This window comes from Peromyscus eremicus, chromosome 1, assembly GCF_949786415.1.
Source record: "Peromyscus eremicus chromosome 1, PerEre_H2_v1, whole genome shotgun sequence".
NCBI lineage: Eukaryota > Metazoa > Chordata > Mammalia > Rodentia > Cricetidae > Peromyscus > Peromyscus eremicus.
In genome coordinates this window covers 38,767,661-38,779,722 of record NC_081416.1, presented here as the reverse complement: position 1 = coordinate 38,779,722, position 12,062 = coordinate 38,767,661, and the positions used below count along the sequence as shown (strand labels likewise).

Sequence of the window (12,062 nt, the reverse complement as noted above, 5' to 3'; positions counted from 1 at the left end):
ATAAAACTTCCCATGAGTAAGGCACACATCCTGTTTAGGAAGTCTGTGTAGTAGAGACCGAGACTACACCAAAATGGATCTGTACAAACAAACCCACAACAAAGCCCCTTGTCTTTTATTAGTTTTCTCCATAGATTTCCTAGTCTCTTTCTCACAATTTACCATTCCTCTCTTTCCCCTGCCTCGATACTTTCCACAGCATTATCATTCTTTATTAAAAAAAAAAAAAAGATACATAAGCTTCCAGGCCTATGCGCTTTTCTAGTCTTCATTTTCCCTGTGAAGGTTCCCATGTGCATGTAAAAATGTTTTACTAGAATGTTACATTTTCTCTTGCTAACCTGATTCATGTCTGATTTTCAGCCTCAGCTACAGAAACTAAGAGGAAAGAGGACATGTTTTCCTCCCAGACACCCTTTGCTACCCTTGGAATTATGTTCATTTGTGTATATGTTTATCTAGCACTTCCTTTGTTCATTGAAATGGTTCTTAGCCAGGAGAGTAAGGTTCACATCACTATTTTATCCCCTCTGGGTTAATTTGCCAAAGTTTAGAAAAGGCCAAAGCCTACAAATAGGGTCAGTATTTCCACAAATTAAAGCATCTGTAAGAAAACAATGCAAAATTATAGGCATAACATTGCAAGGCCCTTTCCAAGACCATCTTGGGGGTCTATGTAAGTGAGCATATCTAGAAATTTAGCTTCCTTAGTTTCATGGCAAATTCATCACAGCTCCCAGAATGTAGATAAATAAATAAAACAGAAAATTACTTAGCCCCCTGCCTGCCCTCTGCCCCCTTGAGTGTGATTCCTGAGGATGTCATCAAAGCATTTTCAATACTCAAGCAGCACTCAGACATGGCTTCTGGGATAGATATGCCTACGAAATGTCCACTCAATTTTTTTCCAATAGCTTTTTCCTCACCATGATGTTTATTATTGTGGTAGAACACATAATATAAATTTTCCCACTTTAACAATGTTCATGGTGTTATTTCTTTGGTGATTCACCATGCTTTCATTTCATTAACTCTCAAAGCAAGAGCAACCACCACCATTCTCTAGTTCCGTAACATTTCCATCACCCCCAAAGTAAACTCCACGGCCGTTCCACAGACCGCATGTCTGCCACCGCAGCTCCCGAAACCACTAATCTGCCTCTGTCGATATGGATTCCCTTGTAGATTTCATGCAGGTGGAATCCAGTGGCTTTTTTTTTTGTTTGTTTGTTTTTGTTTTTGTTTTTGTTTTTCGAGACAGGGTTTCACTGTGTAGCTTTGCGCCTTTCCTAGAACTCACTTGGTAGCCCAGGCTGGCCTCGAACTCACAGAGATCCGCCTGGCTCTGCCTCCCGAGTGCTGGGATTAAAGGCATGCGCCACCACCGCCCGGCGGCTTTTTTTTTTTCAAGTAATTTATATGAAATGAAGAGCAAAACAGTTTCCAAATATTTGTCTAATTGACGGACTGGCGAGTACTTTGGGTAGCACAGCATCTTCTTGAATGGCAACTTAAAAATGTCCAGTTACCGCCTGGTGTAGCTTCTTCGTTCTCATTCTTTTCTTTTCTTCTTTTTCCCCCAGTGCCTTTGCAGAAATGGAGTGAGAATAGCAAGTGGTGTGTGAAAACAAACCCAGGATGTGTGGCCTGACCGACCCCTGACTCACCAGTTCCTGTCGTGTGGTCCCCTGCCCGATACATGTTCGGTTTCACTCTCACCCTGGTCCAACCGGGACCTTCTTTGTCTTGATGAAAGTTGCAGAGGCCTTCCTCAAAATCACAGCTGCTTTCCACAGCGCTGAAAGGAAGCCCTGGGCAATGAGAACCAAAGTTAGAGTCAAGCCGGGACTCTCAGAGGACTCCATTAAACCCTCGCCAGACATGGATACCTTTGTGCCAGGGAGACCGAGGAAGAGACACAGCAAAATATTTTTATCCGAGTGGCGGCCTGACAGGTTATCATCAAAACAGTGTTTCAACATGACAAGGAAATTGTTCTTTTCCTCCCTAAAAGGAGGGCGGGAAGGAGCTCTGATCACATTGTCTACAAAAATAAAAAAGTGCTGGGTTTCAAAAGAGATTTCCTTTGAGAATGAGAAGGCTGTGAGAGTTTACTCAAAGCTTTCAAACTGGCTCCTACAAAACTTAAAAGAAAGAAAAAGGAGAGGATTTTAAGAGACATGTGAGTTCTAAGATGTGTTTTAGAAATAGTATTTTCCAGAGGTAATTCCCCTCGGTTGACTAGTCTCTGCATCAGAGTGGTTATAACTGGCACTAGCTACAGGAGCTGCTGCACCAGAGGAAAAGCAGCCGTTAGCCCAAACCACACGATTCAGAAGTCACACCAGGCCGATCAGGAGCTGCTACTGGCTTGGCTTTGATGAGTTCTACTGTCATTTATCATTGTTCCAAAGTCTGGCTTTGGCCCAGACTGTCTAGATGGAGTGGAATATGGAAGAATCCTGCTCCTTTGGGAATAATAGTTGGTCCTATTAACACAGGACTTGGAAACCTCCACAGCTAAGGTTGTCCTCTGGGGTCAGAGGGGCTGTGACCACAGCAGTTTGGAATGCTCAGTATGAGCCTAGTATGAATGATGAGATACACTGTTGGGCATTTTAGCACCAAAGAGATAGAGAGATAGAGGGTGTTGTTATGGGAAGTCATCTGTAGAGAAACGTTTATTCTAGGAACAGCCCAGCTAGCGACACAGGGCTGTTTAGGACAAGACTATGTTCTCAGTTAATTTTCAAACCAAGAAAGCTCTCATGTGGGTGGAAGAACTCGGCCAGAGCGAATGGTCAAAAGAATCATTCAACCAAATGCTACAAGGAACCCAAGATTCAGTTTTGACCCAGAAAAACATACTGCTGTGGGATGTCTTTCTGTACACTGTGAATATGTGTTGCTATGATTGGTTAATAAAGAAGCTGCTCTGACCTATGGTGAGTCAGGTTATAGCCAGGCAGGAAATCCAGGAGAGAGACAGGAAGAGGAAGGGCAGAATCAAGAGTCACCAGCCAGATGCAGAGGAAGCAAGATGAGAATGTCTAACTGAGAAAAGGTACCAAGCCACATGGCTAAACATAGATAAGAATTATGGGTTAATTTAAGGATAAGAGTTACTCAGTAATAAGTCTGAGCTAATGGCCAAGCTGTTATAATTAATATAAGCTTTTGAGTGTTTATTTTATAAGTAGGCCATAGGACTGCATGGGCTTGGCGGGACTGGAGAAACCTCCCAACTACAACATATAGCTATAAAAAACACTGTTGGAACAGTTAACATGCTTTGGGAACTAATTGATAACATTGTATCAGTATTAGGTTTCCTGAACTGCCTATTCTATGGTTACATTGCAGATACACCTTGAAACGCTTCAATGGATAAAGAAGTACAATGTTATTCAAAGCCTGATAAGGCAAATGCTGGCCCTGCCTAAAGCTATGGGTTAGTAGATCTGAGAGAAGAGTCTATAGGAGCTCCTCACTGTATTTCTGTATTCCTATAAATTTCATCTGAGTTTGAAATGCTACAAAAGGAGTTCCATAATCTCTCTCTCTCTCTCTCTCTCTCTCTCTCTCTCTCTCTCGCTCTCGCTCTCGCTCTCGCTCTCGCTCTCGCTCTCTCTCTGACTAACAGTGCATTACAGAAAAAGAATGAGAAGAAACTGTCCCCATGTAACTGGAACATGGGCATTTCAGGTCACATTCCAGAGCCTGATAGTGGAAAAGGAAATGAGACCTGTGGTGCTCCAGGCTGGTGATTCACCCATATGCTGCTCTGCCTATTTCTGTCAGAACTAGAGCATATCTTTAAGCCCAAGAAAAAAACCCTGCAAACAAATGAACATAATGTCACACACAAAGGTCCTTCAACATCCCTTCAGTATTCTCACATGGATAGTGGAGAGCAGAGGAAGCCCCACCATCTCAATTTTTAGCCAACTTCTCTCTACCTGAAAATGAAAAACAGATGAAAATACAAAATGTGCAGCCAGCCATTTAGCTCTGGAAATAGTGAGGCACTCCTAAATGCCTGGCACAGAGATCATCAGGGCAATGAAATTATTCATCAGGAGTGAACCTCAGAGAAGTACCCCTAGCTGGCTGCAAGAGAATCTTAACTCTTTTATTCGGTCTCTAAGAGGGAGTAGAGGTAGTGCTGAATTCAAAAGTTTACAGCAGATTTATTCACAGCTGCCAGAATGTAGACTCAGCCATGATGGTCTTCAGTCGGTGAATGGGCACATGAGCTGTGGTACATTAAGACAGTGGAATATTCAGCGTTAGAAAGAAATTGTCCGTGGAGCTATGAAGAGCCCTGGAAGGAACATAAAGGTACACTATTAAGTGAAGAAAGCCAGTCTGAAAAGGCTGTGCACTGTGTGACTCTACAACTGCAAGGCATTCTGGAAAAGGCAAAATTAGGGAGACAGGAAAAGATCAGTGGTTGGGGGAGGAAGGAGAGAGGGAGCCTGTTTACACTGTAATGGTGGGCACATGCCATTACAAATTCATCCACACTCATGGAACATGCAACCCACAGTGACCCTTAATGTATAAAAACTATGAAGTCTGGGTGACTGTAATATGTATGGGGAGAAGAATATATGCTGTGACTTCTCATCACATGGCTGAACCTCAAAATGCACTAATAAAACACAACTTTAAGCAAGGATCACTTTTCTCCATGGCAACACAGTTTTCTGGTCATATTACTTTCTTCACTGGATAAATACTTGGTCTTAGAAGTGATTTGTCTATGGTCTGATAAAGAGAACATTTCAAAGCTGGAAATAACAGACCAAGTCCTTTTCATGCAGAATATTGAGACAGTAACTGAAAGCCAAAGACAGGGACCCTCAGCATACTGCCCAGCATTGAGGTGAGGTAAAGCCCGTGCTCACAGCTTGTTTCAGAAGTTCGGGTCAAGTGAAGATCATAAATTGACATGTTGGATGCATTAGGAAGGAACTGGAGGCAGACACAAGCCATTGAGCATTGGTTGATAGGAAAAAGAAAAGAAAGCAGACTCCTTAAACCAAGTTATCAGAAAGCATCACCATGTAAGCGTTAGTTAATTACTTGCTGTCTGACATTTGAACTTCTTAGAAATGGAGTCATTTCAGACAACCTAATTAGCTGGAGTGCGCTGCAGCCTGGGAAGAGCAGTTGGAGTGTTTGTCCCCTTTCCTCTGCTCCATGGAGCTCCTGGAGACAAGCTTAACACCAGTGCTGTAATCCAAAAGACTCCTCAGCCCCTGCAGTAGAGACAAGCACTGGACACAGTGTGGTGATAGAAGCTAACCTTGGAGCATAGCGCTGCTTCCTATGAGGCAGCTTAAAGGCAGCAGAGGTGATTCAAAGCTGGCAGTGGGAAGAGTGAGTGTGACCTGGTCCTAGACTACAGAACCACAATGACAGAGGGGCGGGGCTTTGGAATAAGTAGCAGATACACTTTAGGAAACCGAGACAGGAAAATGTCAGCAACTTCATTTACAGTTTAGGCAGCAACTGGAGTCGTTTTCAGATTAGACTAGAACTCTGGGCAGTGGTCAGGTGTTGGTGAATGGTCACTGTTGGCTCATGTGGCCTTCTGAGGAGTATCTATGAGTAACTACGAATGCTAGGACTCTTGCAGTCTCTGGTCTGGGAGTGGCATGGAGAGAAGCTTGGGCCTGTATATGCCACAACTATTGGTTAAAATATTAAGGCCACTCCACGTAGTTAAAAGGGAGGTTTATTTTGTGGGGTAACTCACAAGTGAAGGGATAGGTTACAGAGTCTGGGAAAGGTGTAGTGCAGTCTGGGGGTGTTCTCTGGAGAACTCTGCTCGGTCTATCTCCAGCGTCCAGGGTCCAGGAACCAAGAGAGCTCCCCCATCCGGATCTCGGGTCTTTAGGGGTCCTCTCTCATCTCCGCCTTGTAGGCGTGACAGTTACCAAAGCCTCAAAGCCAGTGGTATTTCCAGGTCAAAACTGGAACGGCTACCCACTACACAGAACATTTTGGAGTTGGGCATTAAGTTAAGCCTTCTAGATGTAGACAGGGCTTGCTGGGTGTTCTAGGATGTATAGACTAAAAGGCAATAGTGTAGAGTCCCAGGAGTGTCCTAACTTTTTGACATTGTGATACAACTTTGTCATCCCAGCACCTCCATGACGCTCACGACCACCTGGAACCGACAGTTCTGACACCCTCTTCTGGCTACAGTGGGCATGTGTGCATGCACATACATACACACAGGCAAAACACGGAAGAATAAATAAATCTTTCTAAAAAATTACCACGACAAGACCACACAGCTTATAAGTGTGAGTAAAGGGACAAAAATCCATTTCCTGGTTCTTGGGCATAATACTAAAATGATGCATTTTAGTGATTTTGAAAAGCAGGTCTGGCATGCACAATGAGGAGTTCTAAAGACCAGTATGGAGCCTTGACTGACCTACTGTATGAAAAAACACACGTGGGTTCCTGCAGGGAAAGGGGCCTTGTGTGAGGATACCATGCACTGAGGAGCTGCTGGCTCTCTGAAGTAACCTCATTGTGCTGGAATCAATATAGTTCAGAGGTTTAACATTATAGTCATGGTGGGAAGCATGGCAGCATGCAGGCAGACATGGTGCTGGAGAAGATTAGAGTTCTGCATGTGGATCTGCAGGCAGCAGGAAGAGAGAGTGACATTGGGCCTGGCTGGAGCATTTGAAGCCCCAAAGCCCACCCCAAGTAACACACTTTCTCCGACAAGTCCACACCCACTCCAACAAGTCCACACCCACTCCAACAAGTCCACACCCACTCCAACAAGGCCACACCCACTCCAACAAGGCCACACCCACTCCAACAAGGCCACACCCACTCCAACAAGGCCACACCTCCTAATAGTGCCAACTCCCCATGACTCTGTGGCGGCCATTTTCCACCACAACAAAAAACCCTTAGTTTTTTGTTAGCAAATTAAGTTTCTCTCTAATTTAGGGAGAACAGTTTAGCTCAAGTGGAAAATATTGACTTAGTCTACTTGATAGGATATAGCTGAAAGCATATTAGAGACCAGTTCTGTCTTAAGAGAAAGTCAGGCCACAAAGGCCAGCTTCACTAACCCGTTACCCATGCTCCAGACACAGAAAGAGTGCTTGTTAGTAAAATGGAGTGGGCACAGTGTCGTCGCCCTGGGTGTTGGAAAGAAATGAATTGACTGAGCAGTAAGGTCAGTTGCATTTAACTGTGTCATTGTTTAACGACTGCCACCCTTACTGTAAAATACTTGGTTTATCCATTTTCCAGGAAAGTAGAGAATTCCCCCTCTTTTCAGACATCAAAGTTTTGGTGTGTAATTTGGGCCTGGATAAAATTATGTGAGGGTGCACTTTTGAAAAAGAAGGTAAGCCGGGCGGTGGTGGCACACGCCTTTAATCCCAGCACTTGGGAGGCAGAGCCAGGCGGATCTCTGTGAGTTCGAGGCCAGTCTGGGCTACCAAGTGAGTCCCAGGAAAGGCACAAAGCTACACAGAGAAACCCTGTCTCAAAAAACCAAAAAAAAAAAAAAAAAAAAAACAAAAAAAACACAGAAAAAGAAGGTAGTTAAGAACACATACTGTTCAGCCAAGACCATCTCAGAGCTGTCTGCTGAATACTAACATTTATAAAAATAAGAACATTATGAATCTTGGAGAGTTAAAAATTAGAGGTTTTATAATTCCACCCGGTAGGTTATGAGTTTTTTGTTTGTTTTTTTTTTTGGTTTTTTTTTTTTTTTTTTGGTTTTGTTTGGTTTTTCTCTAAATTTAGCTAGCTATTCATTGTATGAACTCAAAGTATTATTTAAAAAGATACATTAATTTGGGTAAATTAAGATTTAACTTTTTCTTTTGATTGCTCAGTTGATGAGCTCTTAAAGATAAGGTCAGACCACAGGGGAGGAAATTAAAGACAACCCAGAAGAAGTGCCCGCTCTGCACACCTGGTGTGGCAGGCACATCCCAAATGAGGAAGAATGAGCAGGACCCACCTGTCTGATTTTGGCAGGGAACAGGAGAGAAAGAAATATCATCCAGGGCAACATAGCCTCCTTTGGGACCATTGAAAGCAACTTCGAAAATAACCTGGGAAGGAAAATGACAGGCAGTATATATTTACATACGTTCTTCCTCTTACATGATTGAAAACGGACACACATCAATCAAACCAACTGAGGCCGCGTTGACTCATGTAATCACTTTCCAATCTGTAACTGTTTGGTCGTCACCCTACTTAACCCAAGGCCTCTTTCAGGGAACATAAAATTGCTGCATTCTGAGGGGTTTCGCCTGCTGAAATGTTATCTATTGTGGTCTAATCCTCAATGTGATGGTATTAGGAAGTGGGTCCTTTAAGAAAGTGATTAGCTCATGAGGGTGGAGCCCTCTGTTCTTGAGTTTAGTGATGAGTCCCAAGGAGCTTTCTTCTTGTGGAGACAAAATGGAAGTCTATGCACTGGGAAAAGGACCGTTGCCACAGTGGATTGGCCAGCACCTTGCTCTTGGGTTTCTCAGTCTCTAGATTATGAGAGATACATTTCTGACATTTCTAAGTCATTGAGGTGACGGAATTTTGTTGTAGCAGCCCATAATGGACCAAGACATCTGACATTTGTATTTGTTAGTGGCTATATTCCCTGCTCCTCGACTATCAGCTGGCATGCCCAGATATTTCTGACAGAATTCCAGAGTTGATTAGCACCATGTGCTTCATCTAAAAGAAAAAGTCAGTGGAGAAAATAGATTAGGTTTTTCCATTATCTACAGGAAACTAACATGTCTGTCTGTGCCCTTTGCCCCATATGGTACTCCAGATGAGAGTCTGGGCAAAGACACAGTAGTTAGAGATGAGCACTGTGCCTTGGCCTTTCCAGCCATGTTCTGACGGATTCGCAAAGACCGTGGGTCAATGATATCGATCCTTCTACTTTTACTTCCTTATCTTTCACCTACTAACTTTAAACTTCCTGTGTGTGACAATAAGGTATCGGGTGTGATCAGCACAGCCCCAAGTCATGTTAGGAAAACAATCCAGGTGTGCAATCTATGTTGTGTGAGTTGATAACTAAGTCACATCGTGGATCATGGCTTGAAACGTGAATGCACACCAGGGCCAGGAAGGTATAAATACATGAAGTGGGCTTGCTGTGATGCAGACTCTCAAGAGTGGAGGAGGCAAGCCTGTCTAAAGGAGGCAGCTGCTACCTTGCATCCTAATCCCTAGGATCTCAGTTTGTTCCCCCATTGGACAGTGAGGTTTTACAAACGTAATTAAGATGAGGTCATAACTGCACGAGGGTGGGTCTCTATCCCTAATGACTGATGTCCTTACCGTCTTTATAAAAGGGAAAATTTTGATGTGTGCATGCCCCCTGCCCCCACCACAGACCAATGACACTGGAACACCGGTAGAGAGAGGGAAAAGACGGCTCACATCGAGCAGAGAGATTAAGAAGCTCTTTCTGACGAGGTTCTGCCAATCACAGTCCACATGCCAGGGTTCTCCGCTCAGAAAAGTCTCCTGGGTTTATTTTCCTTTTGAAATGCACTCGAGAATGTGGTGACAACGAGTTCACTGATTTCTCCAGTGCCAATTCCTTTTCTTGGCAATTAGCAAGAGCAAACAACACAAATAACAGACTCAGTCAGACTAGTGGAGCAAAGTCATACACGTGTGGATCCAAAGATGCATGTTAAGGGTTAGTGGTGCCCAGTATTCTGCCTTTTCAAGTGCTGATTGAAAAAAAAAAAAACAAAAAAAACAAAAAAACTAGCAATGCTTCATTCACAACTTCGGACAAAAGAAGTTGGCAAAGAAAACACTAACAGTGTGTGTAGGCGTGTGTGTGTGTGTGTGTGTGTGTGTGTGTGTGTGTGTTGTGCACAGTGCACATGCACGTGCATATATACATGCCTGCCTGAATGTGCTTTAATGTGTGACTCGTTTGACTTCAATAGAGGAATATGTCATGGGGCAGCATTTCTTTTCCTTCTGTGTTCCAAAGTCACAGAAAAATTTCCACTGGACTGTAGGGGCAAACCAAAATCCGATCAGAATTCGTGACAGGAAATAACACTCATTCTCCAAAGGCATTGTACTCTCTCTGAGCCTGTTTGGAGTGAGGGATCTGAGAGGGACAGGAAGGAGGCGAGCATTGTCAGGCACACCAGCAGCAGACAGAGCACATTGGGAATGGAGACCAAGCTCTGCCTTCTCCAGTTCCGCAGCAGGCTAGCAGATGGCGCCACTGAAAAGAAGCCAGGGGAACAAGCCACTTCTGTGCTTGAAAGGGAACTGGAGAAGACGCAGAGGGAAGTACAAAGTGAAAAGCTGGGGGGTATTAATAACTTTGGCAACAAAGAGTCTACTTATAGCTCGCTGCAAATGCTCAGCAACCATGATGCTGCACCCCCAGATCCTTGCGGCCTGGTGGGGGCCTCAGACAGACTGAAGCGCTTCCTTCAGTTGTGCATTAGATTTTACTCTAGGAAGTCTCCTAAGCTCGCTGGCATCTACCAGCTGTGTGACCTAGAAAAAAGATGTCAGACTTCTTGGACAGTTCTGTTTTCTGCTTTGTCCTCTGTGAATGTGGGCATGATGGTATGTATGTATGTCCTTTAGAGGGCAGTAAACACTGTCAGTACTTGGAAGTTCTGAAAGACATGTAGCTATCATGTGGATTTAGTATGTGCTTAAAGAAAGATCTGTAGCAATAAACACTACAATGTCAGTTGTCTTTGTCGTTGTGAAGTTGTTTAACATTTTTGTTTCTTTGAATTTTCTAATTCTTTTGATCTGGATATTTATCATGTATATAATTATAAAAAGTTGTAACATAAGAACAAGATTTGACCCAGCGATGGTGGCACACACTTTTAATTCCAGCACATTAAAGGCAGAGCCAGGCGGATCTCTGTGAGTTCGAGGCCAGCCTGGTCTACAGAGCGAGTTCTAGGACAGGCACTACACAGAGAAACCCTGTCTCGAAATACAAAACAAAAACAAACAAACAAAAACCAAACAAGATTTGTTTCAAATTAAGGCTCTAATGATATGTTTACTTCTGATTTTATAACAGTGTTTTTGTTGCCAAAAAGAAAGTAATTCTTTTGTTCTAGAAAGACAATTCTCTTAATTAAGAAAAACTTTCAAAATTGATCTTAATGAAACAAATAAAGGGAGCCATCTCCCCTTGGGACACTGGGCGGGTGGTAAGCACCATTAAGACATTGTTAACAAATCACTGTCAGTGTACAGAAACAGTCTTCAGGTTTGTATTGTAAGCATGCTTTCTGATGTGCATTTTCCTGGAGCTAAGCAAAGGCTGGGCATGGGAATCCAACCCTCCAATTAGCAGCTCTGGGACGTTTTTCTTGCTGCCTGGATTGTTTGAATCAAAGGACAATCAGTTGAGCAACCAGCCAGACTACTCTTGTGCCAGCACCAGCGGGCTTGAATACCTGGAGAAAACTACACAATGATCACAGAAAACTGCCTCGGCTTTTGAAGGCACAGCTTCATCCAGGGCTGTTGGACAGTGTGTCCCAGACATTTTGCTATCACGCGTCTCAGTGAACTCTAGATGACCTTACTACCATTTCTACCTAGGTGCAACTTCCCTTGGTGGCCTAACAGAGGGGCTTCTGTGATTGGTGCTGAGGAGGCAAGGCTGTGATTGATTTAAATATGTCTCCATGGCTGTGGTTGGTGCCAAGAGCCAAGGCTGCTACTGGTTCTCTAGCTATAGGCAGGCTGCTCAGGCTCACTTTGGGAGTCGGTCTGGAGACTTTAAGCTGGGAGACCTCCCTTGCTGTTCCAGACCCAATAAAATGCTTCTCTCCAGTCATCTTTTCTTTTACTGAGTGAGGGACATGGAGAAAGAAGCGGCAGCCAGCAGAGTGGTGGCGGGGGTCGGTGGAGCAGTGACTGCTGAGCCGAACGGAGCCTGAGCTGTAAAGTGGGAAGGCATCTGGCTCCTGACAGCTGGAGAAGCAGCATCGAAGCAGCTCAGAGTGGCCGGCAGCAAGAAAAGGGCC

General features: G+C 43.9%; 1 protein-coding gene and 1 long non-coding RNA gene across 2 annotated transcripts in view; one reads left to right on the top strand and one right to left on the bottom strand.

Moving 5' to 3' along the window:
* Positions 1 to 12,062, bottom strand: part of Mamdc2 (MAM domain containing 2) — a 118,715-nt gene that overhangs the window by 15,366 nt on the left and 91,287 nt on the right. The window contains exons 7-8 of the mRNA XM_059253774.1: positions 8,018 to 8,111; positions 1,668 to 1,811 (exon numbers count right to left, since the gene is read on the bottom strand). Of these exons, the coding sequence (XP_059109757.1) occupies positions 1,668 to 1,811; positions 8,018 to 8,111 (238 nt within the window). The remainder of the gene's footprint in view (positions 1 to 1,667; positions 1,812 to 8,017; positions 8,112 to 12,062) is intronic.
* LOC131908623 (uncharacterized) lies at positions 2,989 to 3,531 on the top strand. The gene is made up of 2 exons (XR_009378636.1): positions 2,989 to 3,064; positions 3,364 to 3,531. It is a non-coding gene; the product is annotated as an uncharacterized LOC131908623 (long non-coding RNA).